Genomic DNA, 22463 nt, shown 5'->3' with positions numbered 1-22463 from the left:
AAAATTGATTTATCTCTAAGTCGATGAAGTCAGTGGTTGTGATGGTGTTATTGGCAATGATTTCTGTCATGTGCATGCATATTGTCCTGAGCTAGGGGCACCTGCACAGAAGCCAGCTGTGTATGCAGATGTCACACGGTCTCTTTCACCTGCCATGACCTGATTGGATCACTCACCCTGTCACAATTCGGTTGACTCATCTTTAGCCACACACTGATGTTATAAACGTGCCTCAAAAGATTTAAAATTTTAAATGTTAAAACCATCCTCTTGAAGACAGCATGCCTCTCCAAGACTTCTTATTTTTCTCAAATAATGAAATAATCAGTCCTCTTGTAGAGTCCCCACAGACTCTCAATAAGGCACACACAACCACAACACTGATTGTTCTCACAGTTTGAAGAGCATCTTTACATTGGAATTTTCCCCCAAATCACAAGTCCATTCTAAAACCACCAACACTTTCCATTATTTACATTTATTATTATCAAATCTTCAGTACCTGGAAGGTATAAACAGGGATTAAATGGAAGGAAAAGGAACGGAAACCACACTAGGCCAGGCGCACATCAAGAGCTTGACTTTTGCTCTGCAGAGCAGAAATCTTCCACTTCTCTGAAGGGAGCCTGCAGTTGCAGTTGTAGCTGGAGAACCATTGGCCTCCATGTCCGGCTCAGAGAGGCTCATGGAGCCTCTGCAGCTTTACCGTGGCCGCAGCTCTTTCACATGCGCATCGCCTCAACTCCTTGCAGTCCTTGGAGAAAGCCTTTCCATTGAGGATGGTCACACAGTCCCGACTTCTTAGGCTGGTAAAATCTATTATAATCTCAAACCTCAAAAAAGAAAAAAAAAAGTTCATTTTATCATAGTTTACTTCTAAAATACAAAAGTACACAGGGAGTGTCCTAAGCTTGATAAAATTATAGAATAGACACCCATAATGAGTTTACTGGAAAGATGGGGTCACCAGACTCTTTGCTCTCAGCCCCTCAGGTTCCATACGCATTCTTAGAAGCATCAGGTCACCCAAAACGACAAAAACTATTTCTAACTAAAATTAAAATACACGTTATAATCCAATTTATCATTCGATTTTACTGCCATCTGAAAAATTATCTACCTTCTCTGTGACTCAGTTTATTTAACTGTAAAAAATAATCACATTGAATATGTACTATCTCCTGGAAAAATAAATCCTATATAGGTGTATAGAGAGGTGTCTGCTCAAACAAGGCTTTAAACTGTAATATATTTTGATATAGATATTACGTTTACCGATCTCAAACAATATACCATACACATTCCTATCTATGCTCATATAAGTAAAACTAATTTTTGATACTATGACTGTTTATATTGTGAGTAAATCTCTTCTCAGAGACTGTATTTTGAAAGATGTGCTCCCCATTTCACTGCACAGAAAGCCAAGAAATCTGAGGTCTTATACTGTCTCTGGGTATTGACAAGTTGTAGAGTTGTGCGACCTTAGGCAGGTCACCCATTACAACCTGGGCTTCAGTTTCTTCACCCATAACAGAGCCCTCTCTCTCCCTCCCTCTCTCTCCCTCTCTCTCAGAGAATCCCAGTCTGTCTCTCTCACTGGTTTATGAGCCATTCTGAGAGTAAGTACTATGTTTTATACACCTTTGGAAGTCCTCCTACAAACACAGTGATAGTTTTGTTTATATTTGTCACTCAGGCAAAAGCTCTCTATTAAATGCCTTTCCCATGAAATGTGCTGAAGGCTTACAGTTCATGGGAGTAAGGGGCTCCGTCCATCCACAGCCAGGCCTTGCCATTGCCGTTGCGGGATAGCCCTGTCCAATAAGAGTAGAAAAACTCAGAGTAGCTCTGAGGCATGGCAAACTCCTGTGAAAGGCACACAAGAAAACCTTTAGCTTTAGAATTGTTACATACATACAGAGATGTGTAGGGCTGGCCTTCACTTTTAATATGAGAACAACACATGAGTCTTGCCCACATAGATGATAGTACATTCAAGAAAAATAGTGTCCATGCTGAGGTCAGTTAATTTGTCCAAGTTAAAGAATTATTTTGTCTTAATAAGCATAGACTATATGCTGATGTTCCAAAACCAAGAATCACATCAACCAAGATTTATAAATGACCCATTATTTTCAAGTCACAAGATTAAACAAGATTGATATAAAAAATACGGGATGTAGAGATGTGGAGTGATTCTGGAAACTGGAAGAATCTGGAAGGAAAAGTGCAGGAATGGGAAGTAATCTTCATGAATACATGTGAAAAGGCCTGACCAGGAATGAGAAAAGAATAATGAATATACTTTAATGCAAAGCGGGGTAAAAGAAAAGTTTATAAGGCTGATTTATGTCTCAGACTAACAAGGGAAAACAGAGAAATGTTTCATATATACGCATATACATTCTTGTGTATTTACATATATGTAATTCCTTTTGTACTATCCATTTTGAAAAATGTTTAACGTTATTTATTTCCTTCTATATCATCTCACTCTTTAACACAGAAATTAACTAAATCTTTTATCATTATCCATTGTTATACCTTCTTTTTCCACGATACTATGAGTTCCTTAAGGACGTATACTTTGTTTTATTCACTTTCACATCCTCAATCCCTCGGATAATTAATGGTACATATTGGTTCAATAAAAGATTACTGCAAATATAAATGAAACTATCACTAAGCGATAGTTACAGTATAGGCATATCAAAGAAACTGTAGTTGAAAATATTGTTTCCAGCTGAATGGTGGCCCCTTCACATTAAAAGTTCTATAAATAAATCATATGAAAGTGACTTAAATATATGCAAATACATGAAGTGCATAAGATAAAATTACTATGTAACTTTCATAATAATACTTCTAACCACTGCAACTAGTATACTTCAGTGGTATATCTGAATCCTCGGTTTGTGCTGGAGGTGGAGGAAACAGAGAATAAAAAAAATTAGGAGGTTTTATGCTGGAATACATTGGCTTAGTCAAATAAATCGCCTCTTTTTCTGCCAAAATTGAGCCATCAAGAGCCACCTAGAGGGGTGGGATAGGGAGGGTGGGAGGGAGACACAAGAGGGAGATGATATGGGAATATATGTATATGTATAGCTGATTCACTTTGTCATAAAGTAGGAACTAACACAGCACAGAAAAGCAATTATACTCCAATAAAGATGTTAAAAAAAAAGAAAGGATGAAAAAGATTATCTTAGAGATTTGAGAGAGATTGCAGAGTTTCATTCATCACAGATTTCAGGAAGTGGATAGGAATTAAGATGTAACTAGAAAGATGTTAAGAGTTTGCACAGTTAGCAGTGTATTAATTTCAATTAAATAACTCTGTTGATAAACTACTCTGTGCCAAAACCTCTGCTAAAACAATGATAAATAAATAATGGTCATACCGCTTGAGGAATTAAATCCAAAAGCTATAGATGCAGCCTCTATGGAGAACAGTATGGAGGTTCCTTAGAAAACTAAAATTAGAACTACCATATGACCCAGCAATACCACTACTGGACATATACCCTGAGAAAACCATAATTCAAAAAGACTCATGTACCACAGCGTTCATTGCAGCACTATTTACAATAGCCAGGACATGGAAGCAACCTAACTGTCCATCGACAGATGAATGGATAAAGAAGATGTGGCACATATATACAATGGAATATTACTCAGCCATAAAAAGAAACGAAATTGAACTATTTGTAGTGAGGTGGATGGACCTAGAGTCTATCCTACAGAGTGAAGTAAGTCAGAAAGAAAAACAAATATCATATGCTAACACATATATATGAAATCTAAAAAAAAAAAAGGTTCTGAAGAACCTAGGGGCAGGACAGGAATAAAGACGCAGATGTAGAGAATGGACTTGAGGACACAGGGAAGGGGAAAGGTAAACTGGGACGAAGTGAGAGAGTGGCATGGACTTATATACTACCAAGTGGAAAGTGGATAGCTAGTGGGAAGCAGCTGCATAGCACAGGGAGATCAGCTGGTGCTTTGTGACCACCTAGAGGGGTGGGAAAGGGACGGTGGGAAGGAGACCCAAGATGGAGGAGATATGGGCATATATGTATATGTATAGCTGATTCACTTTGTTATAAAGCAGAAACTAACATACCACTGTAAAGCAATTATACTCCAATAAAGATGTTTAAAAAAAACAATCCAAAGGCAATAATAAATGTAAGAGAAAAGGGAACAATTACGCCATTTTAATAGTGAACTTTAATTGCATGTACTTGCTTAATATATGCCAATTTCATTTTCATATTTGCCTTGACCAGTCTATGTTAGGGTGTAAACTTCTGGAAGGCTAGATATTTATTTGCAGATTATGGCAATGATTTAATTCAATGTTTTTCAATCAAAAGTTTTGTCACTTTCACATGGAAAGACAGGAAGTGCTATTTTCATGTCTCTGAAGTGGCATCAATATTGTTCCTTTCTTACCCAAACTAAAAGAGGTTAAGAAATTAAGACCTTCTTCATTTGATTCCTGACTGATGGGGAACTTGAAGGTCTTGTTTCTAAGGGGTGGATACTTGTGGAGATCATTCCACAAATGATGACCTCAGGGGATCATTCAAAGCAATAGGAATAAGACTTAGGCCTTGACTGCAATAAATAGAGAGTCTGTGGGCTTTGACTCCTTAGAATCTTTTAAAGATTTCTTTCTGAGAGTACTTCAAACACTGACCAAGCCTCAGGACCTTACCAGTACTCCCTGTGTATTAATCTTCAGCATGGTCGAGTTCTCAGCAATGCAGAAATATTCACAACCTTGCCAACTTTTGCTTTCTTTATAGAACTGGTAGCATTTGTCCCCATGCCACTTCCATTTTTCTGGGCAAGGGCTGCACCTGTGTTCTTGAAAAGAAACCAAATTTAATGTTATTTTCTACCCAGGTCTGTTGTTTTTATTCTCTTGAAATTACATAATATTTGATGACGCAAGAAAGAATTGATTCCCTAGCTCTTAGATATTTAATTGCCCAATGATAATTACAAATGTTTACTGAACACCCACTATATGCCAGGAATTATAATTGGGTATACAATGGGAATTAAAATAGACACTACCTGCTTTTATGGACAATGGAATCTAGTAATGAATGATTGGAACTTCAGTGTTCCTTGCCCCGTGTAATTCAGCATACAGAGAGGATATTCAATTTCATAAAGAACTTTTCATCTGTTCAAAAACTCAATATGCATTGGATTTGGGAAACCATTGAAGTTTCTATAATTTTCTTCCTCAAAATCCACTTATATAGTAGTAAAAGGATTTTTTAATGAAATATATATCAATAAGATCTGGATTTTTTTCTTTTTTCTTTTTTTTTTTTTTTTTTTTGGCGGTACGCCGGCCTCTCACTGTTGTGGCCTCTCCCATTGCGGAACACAGGCTCCGGACGCACAGGCTCAGTGGCCATGGCTAACAGGCCCAGCCGCTCCGCGGCACGTGGGATCTTCCCGGACCGGGGCACGAACCCGTGTCCCCTGCAACAGCAGGCGGACTCTCAACCACTGCGCCACCAGAGAAGCCCTGGGTTATTGTTTCATTCAAAGCATAAGTGAATAAAATTTTAGAAAAAAATTACATAAATACAATACTAAGCCAAGCATGGGTTAAAATGGTAAACCTCCATGTGTCAGAAATTGAAATGGTCATCAAAGTCAGAGAAATAAGTGCACAAGTCAAGGGTGAGATGGACTGAGTGGATCGTGATTGTAAATACAGGAACTAGGCCCTGAGAACCATGGTCTTATCACCTATGTGGATACATGGCCTTGGGCCTTTGAGAGTTGGACACCTGTATCCACATCCCTTGTCGGTGTATGGTGAGATGGGAGCTCAATGATTTCACAAAAATGTCTTTATTTTAAAAGCAATCCAGTGTCAAAATGTTAACATGTGAAAATCTGAGTGGTCAACACACAGATGGATGTTACATTATTGTTTGTATTTTTCTGACTGTCCAAAATATTTCATAAGGTAAAATGAGGTTTTAAATAAATCAATAATTTGGGAGATTTGCTTTGAAAGTCGGGTTATATCTCTGGCCCAGACCTTTTTCCTTATATATCAAACTGCCTACTCATATCACCACACATATCTAAGGGATATTTCAAAGTCAACATGCTCAAAACAGCATCCCTGGTTCCTAACTTCCCCCCTCAGGGTCACAGAATTCTTCCCCATTTCTGCTTTGCCCCAGAACTCTGGAGTTATCTTTGACTCCTTTACCTCCCTCGTACCCCTCACACCCCACTTTATTCCATCATGTATTCATCTCCACCAATAATATCCTAGCTTGAGGAACCATGCCCTCTTTCCTGGATTATTGCAATAGTCATCTCTTATGTGATTTCTCTGTTTCTATCCTTCCTACCCTCTCCCGGTCTATTTTCAATGTATTTGTAGAATAAGCCTTTAAAAACTCATGTCAGACATGTACTTCTCCTGCTCGGGGTCCTGAAATGAATCTTTCTTTTGCTCAAAATAGAAGCCAAACCCCTTACAATATCTCTTAATGCCATGAATAATCTGGTAGGTGTGTTAATTATCTTGATCTTGATAATCACTGCATAATGTATGTGTATATCAACTCATCATGTAGTATACTTTAAATATATATAATTATATTTGTCAATTATTCTTCAATAAAGTTAAAGAAGAATAAAGAAAATAAATAAAATTATGACCAGTGAGATCATTAGTCGTGTAGGAAAGAATCACTTAGAGAAGTGGAAGTGTGCGTGTTGATGTTATTTACTGGGTACCATGAAATTAGGCTGTCTGGTTAGTGTGGAAACCAGTCTGTGTGGGGAAGACTCATCTTACTGTAGAGTCCCCACAAGACAAATCGGGGACTTGGAAATGTATCTGGCTTCCTATGCACGCATAATAAGGGGAACAGAAAAGAAGACAGACTTGAATAGAGCTGGGTTTATGAAACCCAGAAGGATAGAAGAAAAAGAAGACAAAGAACTAAGGTGATGCTTCTGGGCTTGTCCAGTAGTATTTACCAAAGCACAGTTCATCCAACATTGGCATTGTCATCATAGGTGGTCCTTAATAAAATGCAGATTTTTGGTACCCAGACAACTCATACTACATTAAAATAACTAGAGCTTGATTCCATTTATCTGTCTTTTTAACTCGATTCCTATATGATTCTTAAAATCCAGGAACTATAGTTATGAGTTCATTAACTTCTTAATGAGGAAGAATTTGTTAATATATTATGAAATGTATCCTACTCTTAGGTATTTATGTGCCAAGGTCAGTTGAGAAAAAACCTGTATTTTATTTACTTGTAGTGTTATTTTGATTAATTGAAGTTAATTGTATTTATTATTCTAAATGTCTGAATTTGCTGAATCCCTTCACGTTCTGTAACACAGACACAGCTGAACTACATGATCCCAATAACTGGGGATGATCTGGATGTCCAAACTCTTTATTAAGTTTGCCAGACAACTAGTTGAATAATACATGGTTCCCAGGTACATTGATGGGAGAATCAGCCCTATACGGACAGATATCCTGGGGGCAGAGGGGAGCTCAATGATCAGGACTCACCTCCAGTTTTGTTATAGAGTTCACGACAGAGTTTTTCAGCCACGTGATGCAGAGTCTCTGCAAGCTTCCTTTTCTGAGTTTGGAGAGATTGCAGCTGTCGGGAGAGATTCCCCAGCCTTTCTTCCTTTTGAGAAATGTTTTCTTGCTGAGTGTTGGAGAGCTGGTAGAACTGAAAAACTAACCCAAGTTACCAAGTCAGACTGGACACCTTATGTTTGTCGCTTCTATTTCTATTTCTATTTTCTACATCTGGGGAAGACAGCAACCGTATGTTATTTAAGATCCCAGGCTCTGAGCGCATTGCCTACACTCAGGTTTGGACTACAGTACATAATAAATTGTATTGCCTTGGGCAAATTAATTTCTGTTTCCCTATCTGAAAATATGGAGTCATAATGACAATTCCTGACTTCAGGGATAAATTCCTTAACCATATTTACTGCTCAATAAATCTTTCTGTGTACACTGTCAAACCATTACTCAACGTAAAATCATAAATCCATTTATCTATTGATCAGTATATTGAGTATTGACAATGTACCATATATTGTTATCCCATTCAGTCACTGAAAGAGTCATGTTATTGTTTCTATATTTTTAAAGCTTTGCTCAGTGAGAATAGGTAACCTTCTCAACATCACTTGACTAGAAAATTTCAACACTTAGCTTTAAACTCCAGGTTTCTAAATCTAAGTAAAAAAAAGTCTTCATGAATCATGAGAGTTGCTTTATACCACTAAAAAGAATGGTATATGCAAGCGAACAGTTATATCAAAATGAAGTAAAAATTTGGGAGCCAGGGTAGAAACACTAAGTTACATTTTTTTTAATTTTAAAATTTAAGATTACAAACAAGTTCTAAAATTTCCTATAAAAATCCAATTTTGACATTTGATCCTGCTTCTCTATGTGCTCTTTTACCTTGAACCACCTTCTTCAACTGTTCAGGACATATTGTTGTAGGGTCTCATCTGATGAAACCCATTTACTCACTTCCTTTTTAAGTTTTTTACTCTATCCTTACTAGTTGGAAATTTAAAGACTATACACGTGTTGCTCTGGAGGCGGAGAAGGAGCAAGATGGTTTACATCTCGAATGGACAAGTGTTAGACAGCAGGGGTCAGTCCCCATGGAGATTGTCTTTTATAACGGATTTCTTCTGGGGAATAGCCGAGTTCGTGGTTTTGTTTTTCAGAACTCTGTTTCAGCAAGATGTGAAAAAGAGAAGAGGCTACGGAAGCTCATCTGATTCCAGATATGATGATGGAAGAGGGCCACCAGGAAACCCGCCCAGAAGAATGGGTCGAATTAATCATCTGCGTGGCCCTAATCCTCCTCCAATGGCCGGTGGATGAGGAAGGTAAATGTCTGCTCTAAGAAGAAGACAACTGGACAAGCACATTCATAGCAGAAGGAAACCATCAAGAAATGGAGTGTTGACCACACTGGACAAGTTAGATGAATGTGTACTCTAAACAAGGATTGCTCTGTGTCCTCACAGATGAATGAGGTTGTGCTGGGAATTCCCCCCCGCAGGGATCTGGCATGACTGACAGGCAGTTCTATAAATGCACATGTTTGTCTCATCTTTTTTGTATCGTTTATGAAACTATTAATATAGTTTTAATAAGTAAATATTTTTAGGTTACAAGACTGACTTCTCATCTTTATATAATTAAAACACAGAAAGCTCCAAATTTGAAGAAAAATAAATGGCTGCATGAAGAAAAAAAAAAAAAAGACTATACGTGAATTCTTCCTTATTTGATTTTCATGAGTCTTTGCAAAATGATTCTATAAGTTCCTGGACTTTTTGAAAAATATTACAGTGATTAAGACCTGGTCTATTCTCCGTATATTGAGGGAGTGGGATATAAATGAAATCTTTTCCTCTGATTAGCCCACTGAGCCATGAGTGCTAAAAGCAAAAACCACTGCTGCTGTCATCTTTTGTGGAATGGAAGAGGGCTGAAGTATGCATTCATTAAAAATTGCTGATGTTAAATATTGATATATAAACAAACAACAATATTGATATATAAACAAACAACAAAAACCTTCTTATCTCAGAATGTAAAAGTCTAGCTGGTAAGTGACTGTTGTATTTTAACGTTTCTTCCACTATGCTCATCATTTAAAGTTGCATTAGAATAAGGTACATCATTTACAGAGTTGCATTTAAATAAGGACTTATTCACAGGCTCCAGAATCAAAGTAAAAAAAGAAAAAAAAAAGAATATCGTAACAAGTATTTCTCATCCTAGACAAACCTTGGAACCAGGATCTTCCCCCAAGTCAGAGTGCAGACTTACACACAAGCCCCAGAGCTGCCAAGCTAATCAGCAGCACCAAACACAGAGTCAGCAGGACCAGGGCCACTGGACGCCAAGCAGAAGAGGGACGCCGGTGCTCTGCAGGGGACAAAAGAAAAGACACTTTTTCTTCCTTTTGGATCTATGTCAGCAGCAAGCTAGTGAGAGGAGTTGGTTCTGGGAAGAAGCAAAAATTTCAGGACAACGGTATTCAGGGGCTAGATAACATTCCCTGTGTCCTGGGAAACACCGTCACAAGGCTCCACGCCAAGCCTCACTTATCACGGCTAGATACTTTCACAAGCCCCACCCACTCCTACCCGCCCCATCCACCCAGTCCTACTTTGCACTGAATCAAGTCAAGCATTACCATCATCTCCATACGGTTATTTGTATAACCTTTCTGTCAAAATTAGAGTTGTAAAAGACTCTCACGAAAATGCCTTAACAAAGAACAATTTTTCACATCATCAGAGAAGAGGCGGAATTAATTTGTTGTTACGTTTTGCAAAACGCCCCCCTCCCATATGGTTCTTCTGAAAAAGCAAATTGCCTATCAGTAATGAGAAATGATTGTTTTACTGTTTCTTTTGGGGATTTCTTTGTCAAAAGCCTCTCTCTTGTAAGGATTTTGTTTGCTCGTTCATTTGATTTTATAGCTCCAAAAATAGATTATAAAAGCAACATGATCATCAGTTTCTCAAGGATGGATCTGTGTGATCTCAACTTTGTACCTGTTAAGTAAAAAAAGAAAAAAAAAGCTGTAGCCAGCATCCTTCCTTTGCCCACATCCCATGGGTTTGCCTTGTGGTGACTGCAGAGGCTCTGCTGGGTCAAGAGTAAGCCCATCACCTAGTGAGGTTAACTATCAATCTGAATAGCCCGCAATATCTGATCAGGAAGACCCTCAATCAGCTGCAGGTATCCTCTAGCATTGTGATTAAAATAAAATAAGGGGACAGTAAAACTCTCAAACAAACCCTGGTCTCTTCGTGACCTGTGAGTTTCACTTCTTTGGGATTCAAGTCTGGTTCAAAAACAGAAAGCTTAAAGACACAGAAATTCATTTCCTCTTTAGCAAAGTCCTCTGTGTGATAAATTTCAGGTACAGAAATTTGTGCCACACATTATTTCCAAATGGGGAATGATAACTAGCAAAGATAGTATAGAAATAGAAAATATGATCACTATCCTCTGAGACTTACAATCTAACAGGGAAAATAAGTAAAAATCAGGATACAGACATTGATATATTTTAAAATATGAATCTTATTTTCACTTTATAATCATATCCTTCATAAAAACTTTCAATAGTGTGCATTATTTTTAGAATAAAATCTACATCACTTTTCCTAAGACCCAGATGGCTCTTTTTTAAAAGTGGACATTTTATTATGGTACGTTGTGATTTAAAAACTGCCTATAGTTTTATTGTACTTAGAATAAAATTCTACAAGAATCGTTTTCATCTGGGCCCTACTTAGGTTTGTCATCGATTTCTGAACTATTCTTCTCTCACTCAAATGCTGTAGTCACGGTGGGCTTCTGTTTATCCTTGATCCAAACAAGTGTGTCCATGTCTTGGTACCTTTGCATTAGCTCTTCTTATACCCTTGTATTAATCAATCCTCAGATGGGTTATTGGTAGCCTACTTCCTGTTACCCAGCTTTCCACTTAAATGGCGCATCATTGGAAGATGTCCTTGGAAGTCCATTTCTAGCACATCACCGCATTATGTATGTTTTTTAAAAATAAGATTAAATGATATTTCCATGGTTTCTCTTTGTTTTTGTCTATCACCTCCCCTTGAATGTACATTCCATTGAAACAATGATCTTGTCTATCTTGTTCACAGTGTATTTTCAGTACTGAAAATAGTGCCTGGCATATAAGGGCTGAATACATATTTGAACGAGTGAATGAATGAAGAATGAAATTATGAAAAATTAATATTACCTAACTATGTAATTTTTACAGAGGCACAGAGCCTTGTGGTGATTGCAGAGGCTCTGCTGGGTCAAGAGTAAGCCATCACCTAGTGAGGTCATCTAAAATAACCTAGTGAGGTTATCTAAAATTAAACTTTACAGGTTGATTTTTTTTTTTTTTTTTTTTTTTTTTTTTTTGCGGTACACGAGCCTCTCACTGTTGTGGCCTCTCCCATTGCGGAGCACAGGCTCCGGACACACAGGCTCAGCAGCCATGGCTCATGGGCCCAGCTGCTCTGCGGCATGTGGGATCTTCCTGGACCGGGGCACGAACCCGTATCCCCTGCATCAGCAGGCAGACTCTCAACCACTGCGCCACCAGGGAAGCCCTACAGGTTGATTTTTTTAAAAAATCTATTGACTTTTCAGCAATATTTCTGTCAGCACAGGGCCGACTCAGCTAAATTCATCTCCTGGCCAAACTGGTTTCTATACACTGACTTATGTGAGATTCTGAATCATAAACAGATATAATAGAGATTTGTTTTCTCCCCTATTTCCTTCAATTAGCTGGCTTATCTGATTTGGCTTAAATTTTTCTGGAAATTGCTAGCTTCTCACAGCATTGTCCTTAAGAATATCTCAAATCAGCAGAACATAAAAGAATAAGATCATAGAGCAGAATATAGCTTAAGCTAAACATCCTCTCCAAAACCCTACGTCTCTTTCAAGTTCTATATAGCCCAAGAAAATTAACCAGGTGGATGTTTCTAGACTCCAGAGGAAAGCACATATGTAGACCCACCACCATGGTAGCTTTATTTTCTCCATCATCTGTTATTACCATCAAATATACTCTATATCTTACTTATTTGAGGGAAGGGGGGTTATGTCTGTCTTACTCCAGGAGAAAATAAGCTCCTGCTTGGAAAAGACCATTGTCTGTTTAGTCACTAGAACATCAGTTCTGGCACCTAGAACATCAGTTGAAATAAGTTCAATTAAAATGGAATGAATGAATGTGTTTAGGATGTATAAATATCTCTGTTATAGACTTGGCTCTTCCTGTTGAAACCCATTCATATTAATACACATCTCAAAGGCATGAAATTTTAAAAGATCCTGTCCCTTTTTTATGATTAATAATTCCCCAGCCAAAATTAGAAATAAGAAGAAAGTAAAGGAGAAGAAGAACTATGCAAATCAACCAAATCATTTATACCTCCAGAAACCCACTTTTCCTTGTATAATATTTAGGGCAAGGGAGATGTTGATTTTCTGCCCAAAGGATCAACAAGGGTGGACTTAGATCCTTACTGTGAAATGAGGGGATGGAATTTAGGGATTTGAACATTATTTAATAAAAATTATATCCATGCAAAGAATAAATACATGATCTTTCCTAAGGCTGCCTCTAGGACGTAATAAGAAAGAAGTGTAGTGTATCTCTGCTAAAGGAAACAAAGTTTTCAAAGTTCCCTTCTAAGGAGTTATCTTTCCCTGATCATTTGGAAATGTCTTTACCCAGACTCTCCTCTCTCTACCTCTTCCTTGCCCCCTGTCTCCTTCCCTCCCTGCTTCAATATTCACAATCCCTCCTGTTTTAACTAAAGACCCAGAGAAACACAACCCTAGGGAGTTTCTACAGCAGGTGTGACATCTCCTAGGAAACCAGGCTTCCATGATGGAAAGGCTATAGTGTTGAAAGTTTTACTTTTTCCTTTTCTTTGAAGCTGTATTTCCCTCTAGGTATTTTCTTTTCTGACTGTGGGTTTACTGTTCCTGAGTTTTATTCCAAGTGCCCTGATCATAATGAGGTCTCTCTCTAGGGACCACTCCCACCCTAAAATAAGAAAAAATAAGCTGCCTGGGAGGTGCTTCAGTTTGGCTTGGCTTTTTAGTTTTTGGAAGAGAACCCCTATGCTGTCTCGAGGCATGTTTAGAAAAAGGTGTGGACAGGCCAAGGAATGATACAAAGATCCCTGGGAATAATAAGATATATATAGAAAAAAACACCCCTTTGCTGTATCCTCTTACTATAACTATACTATAAAACGCTACAGTGCTAAGGTCAAGTTTTGAATATAAATCCCTTTGTAGTTATGCGAAGCTTTGTGGATGAAGAGAGTTGTCGTACTTGACCAGCTGCCCGTCATCAGGCATCAGAGGGAACACTTTGTACACCTCCACTCCCAGGCCTTTTAAGAAATGAAACAAACATTACCAAATGTAGGCTATTAATATGCTTCTGAAATAGAAAGGATCCTAAAAGCTTGAAAAGACACAAAGAATTTAAATAATTTGCCCAAAGCCACATTGCAAACTAGTGGCAGAGCCAGGATTAAATTGTCAAGCTTAGCACCTCAGTTTGTACCCTTCCTGTGAACCAGCCTCACAGAGACATGGGGCTAAACAGGTGACAAGGTATATAATATTTCAGAAGTGACTTGCCTCATCCTTTAGATTACTGATGACATTTTTCAATCATGAGACATTGCTGATTATATATCTGACTTTTGGATATATTTTTAAATTTTAAATATTGTGTTTTTAGCAACTTTGTTTCCTTAATCCTAGCACGTGGTGCACAGTAAACCTCATGGGAAAAGGTTGGAGGTTCTGTGGTTTGAGCATATTTTTCAGTGTTCGTGAAAATGCATGTTTCCTTTCTCTTATGAATTGATTTCAAATATTTGCTATTTTCATTCTCAAAGTAAATGAGTGTTACTCCTCCTATAATTTCAACAGACTATACTTCTAAAAACATATAAGCTATTTCTAGAATATTGTTTCTAATTCACAGCAATTAGAAAGTCAATTGTATTATTCCTTCTCCTTTTGAGCAAAATTTACATGAGTCCATTGTATATCCAGTCAAGGGGTTTTGTTTCTGAAACATAATCCAAAAATAACATTACTATTAACGATAATTGCTAACATTCCTTGAGTTACTGAGATACATGCTGTATATAAATTATGTCACCGATCTTTACAAATACCTTATGAGGTAGATGCTATTATAATCCCAATGTTATAGGTAGGCAACTAAGACCTAGAGAGCTTAGTTGCCTTACCCAAGGACACACAGCAACTGATAATAGTACTTACTGAGTGTGTTATATATGTTGTAGTATTTCATTTGAATCTCCCAATAATTATTCAAGAGGGCACAATTTTTTTTGTTGTTAAAACTTTGGAAGCCATTTTAATAAATGAAAAGTCCAGCAAAGGTACACTTACCGAGAATAAAGCTGCCCAGGATAATGAAAGTGCCAGGTAGTTTGAGGTGTTTTTGTTGTTGGTAACTGATGTTCTTTTTGCTCCGCTTTTGTTTGGAATTGCAGCGGACACTGTGGTGACTGCTCCCCTCTTGCAGAGCCAAGGTTTAGAGCAGCTGTTGTACCAGGAAGCCCTTGAACTAGTTTAACTCATTGGGTTGAGACTCATGGGCATTCCCCAGGTGACAATTCTTCCATAATGCCCTCAAGGGCTATCCATGTTGTCACAAATGGCAAGCTTCCATTCTGTTTTATTCCATTGTATGTACTGGTGATGATTTTCTAGATGCAACACCAATGGCACGATCCATGAAAGAAATAGTTGATAAGCTGAACTTCATTAAAATTTAAAATTTCTGCTCTGTGAAAGACACTGTGGAACAGCAAGTTCCTTGGTTCTTGTCCTCTCCAGGGAAAGAATTCAAATGAGAAGGATAGAGCAGTTTTAAGTAGTAAACTGCTACTTTAATTAAGTTTAATTAAGTTTAAATTAAGCAAAGGGAAAGTACACTCCCAAGAAAGGATGAGAGTGGGCTGTCTGGAAACCAGAAGCAGCCAAGAAGGCACTATTTTTAACCTTTATTTGGATAAGAAAACTGCAGTGCCCAGGAGCTGCTTAATTTGCTTGGGTTGCACAGCTAGTAAATGATGGAGCCAGACATTCTATCCAAGCACTCTCATTCCAGAGCTGATTGTTTTATTTTTTTTAATTAATTAATTAATTAATTTTATTTTTGGCTGCGTTGGGTCTTCATTGCTGCGTGCGGTCTTTCTCTAATTGCAGCGAGCGGGGACTACTCCTCATGTGGTGCACGGTCTTCTCATTGCAGTGGCTTCTCTTTCTTGCAGAGCACAGGCTTCACTAGTTGTGGCTTGCGGGCTCTAGAGCGCAGGCTCAGTAGTTGTGGCGCACGGGCTTAGCTGCTCCATGGCATGGGGGATCTTCCCGGACCAGGGCTCGAACCCGTGTCCCCTGCTTTGGCAGGCAGATTCTTAACCACTGCTCCACCAGGGAAGTCCCCAGAGCGCTTGTTTAAAATCATTTTCCAACCCTCCCAACAAATCCCACATTAATATTTGCCTGGATATGGCAGTTCCATATGGAATTACAAAAACACTAGCATTTTACCACTTGCAACTTTTCACTTCTATATTGTGAATATGTTCGTAACAGTCATTTTAAATCATACATTCTCCACTCTACCACCAAGGGGAGCATACTAAATTTACTCTCTCCCTTAAGGAGAAAATGTTCCTCAGCATGCTGTAAAAGGCCCTCCATGGTAGACGCTCATCCTACTTTTTAGCCACAGCTGCCCCAAATCCCCTGATCCACCCCTTCTTTGAGGACTACCCATTCCTCAGACCGACAGTCTACCTTGCCATCCTGTCTGATTCTGCTGATGTTTCCCAAAATGATCTTATCCTGATCTAAATTCCAATCCAAAATCAATACCTCATCTCTTCCCTCTGTACTCTCGTCTTCCTTCTTTTACCCAGGAGTACACTGCAGCAAGCTAGTTCTTATCTCTGTGCTCTTATCTTTGCACTTGTGTTCCTCACTCTGGAAAGGTCACCCAGTGCCCGAGTTGCTCTTCCTGGAAAACCTGGACTCAGACTTACGGATTAGGTCAAATGTCACCTCGTCCAAAAATACCCACATGGCTAAACATGGTCAGTAACTTATTCATGCTTCTTTGCTTCTGTGGTCTCCTACATATGTTCAATAGCAGTGCATGACATGTTCTTCTAATTAGTGATTCAGATTATTCCTTCCACTTCTCCAAGCACCTAAAAAGAGTCTCCCCAGTGCTACCGTAATGCTTAATATTTAGTAGGCATGAATTAAAGATTTGTTGAATCAATTAGATGAGATTTATGCCATGACTTTTTAAAAAATTTTTATTGGAGTCCAGTGGATTTACAATGTTGTGTTAGTTTCAGGTGTACAGCAAAGTGAATCAGCTATATATATACATATATCCACTTTTTTTTTAGATTCTTTTCCCAGATAGGCCATTGCAGAGTATTGAGTAGAGTTCCCTGTGCTATATAAAATCTATTTTCCTTCTTATTTCTAAAACAGTAAGCTGTTTTTTTGCCTTCCTCATATTTGTACTCTCTGCCGTATTGACTGTTTACTATTTTTTAAATTCACTGTTCATTACCATTGACTTGTCCATTTCTCTTGAAGTTATTGTCTCTTGGCTTCCTCTCTCCTGTTCCACATCATCACTCTTTACCATTCATCCTCAGCAGCTCCTACTGGAGTCTCTTTCTTAGCCTGCCCCTCAATTGTATCCCCTAAGATTCTCTCTTTGGCACCCTTCTCCAGTGTTTTGTCTTGTTTTATTTTGTTTTCATTTTACATTCCTCAGTGATCTCACTCAGAAATTTTAATTCCTACCTAAATGCCAACAATTCTCACATGTATACGCAGTCCGGAATACTTACCTCTGACCCACATGCTGTATATACAAGTGCCTTAGGGCAACTCCAATTGCATGTGCCTTCTCTTACAAGCATCTCAAACTTAAACTGAATCCATCATCTTTCCTATTCCTCTTGTAGTTTCTAGCTCACTTCATGGTAGCACCATCTACATGTCGTCAGATGGAACCTACTCCACCTATGCTCTCCCTCTCCTTGCCTTCCCCCCTTGTAACCAGTCACCAATTCTTTAAACTCTCCCTGCTCAATATCTTTTATATCTGATTCCTCCTCCTCACTTCCACACCACTTCAGTTCAGGTTCTTCTCCTCTCATCCTTAGACTAGCGCAAAATCTGGGTATTAGCTCATGCCACTCCACGGCATGTGGGATCTTCCCGGACTGGGGCACGAACCCATGTCCCCTGCATTGGCAGGCGGACTCTCAACCACTGCACCACCAGGGAAGGCCTCGTTTTTACTTTCTATCCTCTGAATTATTTGGCACTTGTTAACACAAACATACATTTTATATCGAAACATTGAAAACTAGAAAATAAGTGAACATGTATCATTTATTTTTATTAATTTTAAAGGAAACATTAAAATTTTCTAGTCATAGCTGTGCCCCAATATTAAGTTGAATCTGAATCTTCTGCATTGCCAAAAAATTCCCAAGTAGTTGTTCCTGTTATTTTTAACAGCAAAATGATATCAGATCTGTTTTTCTAACAGATAATTAGACTTCTAGAGTGACATTCCTCTAAATACTTGCATTATCACCAGATGGAAACAAAATTCAGACACATAGGGTAAGATAACTATTTTCAGGTGTTTGCCTCCAAGATCCTTCTTTGTAACCCCTATTCCTGCTGTTTGCATTTCCATTCTTACAAACAGGTTGCCAGATGTTTCAGCTGGTGCTTTATCCTGCTCCACCCCCCTCTCCACCCTCAACCTCAGCGGAACTTATTTGTACACCCTGTTCCTGATTAGGCTGATCTGATTGCTAAGCCTTGTGAGAGCTCCCAGGTCTAGTCAAAGGTGAAAATGAAGTTGTACACAAGCCACTTGAAACCACAGCTGACTCTCCACAGGATTTGTTGGAGGAAAACATACCATGTCCTATTACACATATCCGGTGGCTACAGAAACTGACATCCCAAAGTTATCACTTTGCTTCCCATCAAGGAGGCTGGAAATCCCCAGGACCGCCTCACAACTTACTAGATAGTTTAGTAAAAATTAATAAGTAAATAAAAATGTAAAAAGCAGCCACATTAGTGGGTCTCAGGTCGAGGGTCATTCAACAAATAGAAAGTGAATGGAAAAGTTTAGTAAGAAAAGGGAAAAAAACCTAAAAGTTTTTTGATAAAGGAGAAAAGGAAGAGAACAGTGAAAAAGTGAGTGTCCAGATTTTAAAAGGTGAAGAATATCTGGATATGGTCAAAAAGTTAGGACATATGAAAATACAGGCACTACATGAATCTCTCTCTGATGCAGATCCACACAAAAATTTTCAACAGATCATTTTAAGAATTCTCGGGCTTCCCTGGTGGTGCAGTGGTTGGGAGTCCGCCTGCCGATGCAGGAGACACCGGTTCGTGACCTGGTCCGGGAGGATCCCACATGCCGCGGAGCGGCTGGGCCCGTGAGCCATGGCCGCTGAGCCTGCGCATCCGGAGCCTGTGCTCCGCAAACGGAGAGGCCACAACAGTGAGAGGCCCACGTACCACACACACACACAAAAAAGAATTCTCAAGGAATGAAATATTGAAAAGGAACTTACATTTTTGGTGTATCTGCAACGTACCAAGGACTTTTTTTACCTAGTTATCAACCTTAGTACTTATAGCCACCTGATAAGAGAGGTTTTGTTACTTCTATTTAACATTAGTTCAAGTTAATATGAATTAATATGTATAAGTGCTTAGAATAATATCAGACACATAATAAGCACTGTATACATGGTTACCATCATTAACATTTTATAAATGAAGAAGCTGAAGCCACAGGATACTTAAGTAACTTGTCCAATAACACACAGTTAGTAAGTGACACCCCTGGTATTAGAACCTAGTCCTGTCTCTACTACAGTTTGATGTCTTTTTACTAGAACTTTATTCACATTTCTGCCTTAGATTGGCTGAGTTTCCTAGGAAATAAAATCCTTCATTATGTGTGTGAATTGTCTCTTCTATGGACATAGTAATAATATATATTATTACTACGTAATAATATATTAACTACATAATAATATATATTATTACTATGTCAAAGGGTGAATTATTTGAAATAGAAGCATAAGATGTAACTAAAATTAAATACTTTCATAATTTAATCCAATCATCTCAATAATATTCTAGGAGTCAACAGAACAAAAGGGAATGGGATGGGATGTAATTGCATCTGGGGCCACTATTTACATCAACAAGTCAGGATTTCAAAGGTGAAGGGACCTTGGAAGGCATTTGATTTAATCCCCTGTCACTTCATAGATGATAAAGCAAATACTTAATGTTGGCATGACTCTCACAAGACCTCACAACTTCAAGATGCAGAACTATTATAACAAAATATCAGGGTTGGTGTGTCTGCTTGGAAAACCCCCTCTAAAGCCATGAGTTCAAAACTTGCAAAAAGGTAGCCTTTATAAATCTAAATTTCCAGATCAGATCACAGCTGGTAAATAAAACAGCATTGGATCTGGCCTTCATGGGAACGCAGGAAGGGGAAGGGACATTGCTCTCATTGTAGGTACAGTCTCAGGTCTCTGTGCTGAAACTGCTTGGTAAAAGCAACACACCCTCAACTGCAAACCACTCTGCCAGAGACAGAATCTTAGAAAAACATCTATGCATATACGTTTAATTTTTCACACGTTCATATATGTGGCGGGCAAGTTGTAGAAAGTGCTCCGTTACACATTATTGTAAATCATGAAAACATTTTCTCTCTTTCCTCCACTTTGTGCATTCCTAGGAGAGGTGGCTCATCTTGTGCATTTCTCAAGGGTCTGGCCAATTTGGACTACGGGAGAGAGGGTACCTGTGTGGCCAGGCTCTGGCCGCTGGGTTGCAGTAGAGGCTCGAGAATGCAGGCTCATCGTGGTGTCCCCATCAGCATCCAGCATGTCCCTCGTGCTGCTGTACTTGGCCTGCATCCGGATTCCTGCAGTGGTGACCGTGAGCTATGAGGGTTGGATTTCCCCAAGTGAGACAGCTCAGAAACCGAGGCACTGAATGGCATTCCTAAGGTTCTTCTCTCTGAGCAAGTAGCAGAGGAAGCCTCCAACCCCAGTTCCTGTCTGGAGAGGCCCCGCCCCTCTCCTGTGAACTTGGGCTCTGATTGCCAAGTTGGTCAGGGGGAGGGGAAGTAGCATGTGGTTTCTATTTGGGCGGTCTCTGAACAATTACCGAAGGGGTTGCCCTTGTCAGCTCTCTTTTGCTTACTTGTTAGTACTTCCTGTGTAATGCAGCGTAAAAGGTGGCAAGAGTTTACAGTTGCCGAAGATTCCTTCAGACTCTGCTGAGCAATAATCCCAGTCAGAGGGACCTCACCCAGTTCTCACCCATCATACACTCACTGTGTCACTCAGAGTAAGTTTAACCTCTCTGTGCATCTGTGAAAAGAGAAAAGACTATAGGACAAGCCTTTTCCTTTCTCCAAGGGCATAGTGTAAAGCATCATATACACGGAATGTCAGCCTAAGAGAGTCCTTTGGAGGATATCTAATTGATACTACTCTTTCATTTTACAAAAAGGGAGATTGAAGTCCAGCTAGATGAAATGATTGCTCTAAAGGCACATAGCTGGTTAGGGACAGAATTAGCTTTAAAAATGCTCTCTTGTAGTCAATTCAATGATCTTTCTTCATACAGCATGTGGACTCAATTTAACATTTTGTATACAACACATTTGGTACACAATGATCATGAACAATCACATATTTTACTGGAAGTCAGGACTTTTAGGATTATTACTACCTATGACTTTAGAAAACCAGGTAACAATTTTTTGCCTAAATTTCCTAAGCTGAGAGGGAAATCAGAAGATTGCTTTAGATAATATCCAAACATTTTTGCCAAATAAATACAATAGAATTACATTATTCTACCAATGCTTTTCTGTATTTTGGGAGATAGCTTGGTTAAATCAAACATACTAAACACAAAGGAATGTGGAAGATGCTTGGACTGGAGCAACCAGGCCCTAGGAGGGATGGATCAGGAAGCATATATTGTGAATTCACTATGTGTCTCAAACTGTGCATTGTTCATCAGATCATTTTATTTTATTTTTATTTTTTATTTTTTTTTATTTTTTGCGGTACATGGGCCTCTCACTGCTGTGGCCTCTCCCGTTGCGGAGCACAGGCTCCGGACGCGCAGGCTCAGCGGCCATGGCTCATGGGCCCAGCCGCTCCGCGGCATGTGGGATCTTCCCAGACCGGGGCACGAACCCGTGTCCCCTGCATCAGCAGGCGGACTCTCAACCACTGCGCCACCAGGGAAGCCCATCAGATCATTTTAAATTAAACAATCTAAAGAGACCTTCCTCCTGCATAATGCCCTATAAAAAGTAGGATATCAAAAGTTATTTGGTCTTTTGCATTGGATTGATGTATTAGAAAATGTTACAGGAGAGAAGGCAGTAAAAAATTGCAAGGGAGAGAGGTAAGTGAAACACATGTGAACATGAAGTAAGAAGATAGGATATTAGAAATTGTCACAGCTGAGGTGTCATAATTTAGGAGGTGCTGATAATTATGATTCTAATGAAATAGCACTTAGAGTTATTTCTCAAACTTTATTCAAGTAGATTCTTGATAATTTTTACCAACCCACATTAATATTTTTAATACTTGTCCTTAAGTATTTTTTTCAACCATGACAAAAATTTTTTTGGATACCTACT

General features: G+C 38.8%; 2 protein-coding genes across 4 annotated transcripts; one reads left to right on the top strand and one right to left on the bottom strand.

The window, feature by feature from the left end:
• Positions 1-538: 538 nt before the first annotated feature.
• Positions 539-20709, bottom strand: LOC307060881 (C-type lectin domain family 1 member A; the record flags this gene model as incomplete). Of its 3 annotated transcripts, XM_079715718.1 has the most annotated exons (6): positions 539-833; positions 1751-1869; positions 4727-4878; positions 7598-7774; positions 9911-10009; positions 20595-20709. In XM_079715718.1, 6 exons carry the CDS (start codon positions 20707-20709, stop codon positions 674-676), a joined length of 822 nt encoding a protein of 273 aa, XP_079571844.1. In that variant the 3' UTR covers positions 539-673. The 3 variants fall into 3 exon arrangements, with proteins under 3 accessions (XP_079571844.1, XP_079571845.1, XP_079571846.1); XM_079715719.1 differs by lacking the exon at positions 9911-10009; XM_079715720.1 differs by lacking the exons at positions 7598-7774; positions 9911-10009.
• LOC307060882 (selenoprotein K-like) lies at positions 8676-9126 on the top strand. The gene has a single exon (XM_079715721.1). It carries the CDS (start codon positions 8678-8680, stop codon positions 8951-8953), a length of 276 nt encoding a protein of 91 aa, XP_079571847.1. The 5' UTR covers positions 8676-8677; the 3' UTR covers positions 8954-9126.
• Positions 20710-22463: the final 1754 nt, after the last annotated feature.

This window comes from Hyperoodon ampullatus, assembly GCF_949752795.1.
Source record: "Hyperoodon ampullatus genome assembly, chromosome: 11".
Taxonomy (NCBI): Eukaryota; Metazoa; Chordata; class Mammalia; order Artiodactyla; family Ziphiidae; genus Hyperoodon; species Hyperoodon ampullatus.
The sequence above is the reverse complement of the archived record's forward strand: the minus strand, read 5'-3'. Positions and strand labels throughout refer to the sequence as shown.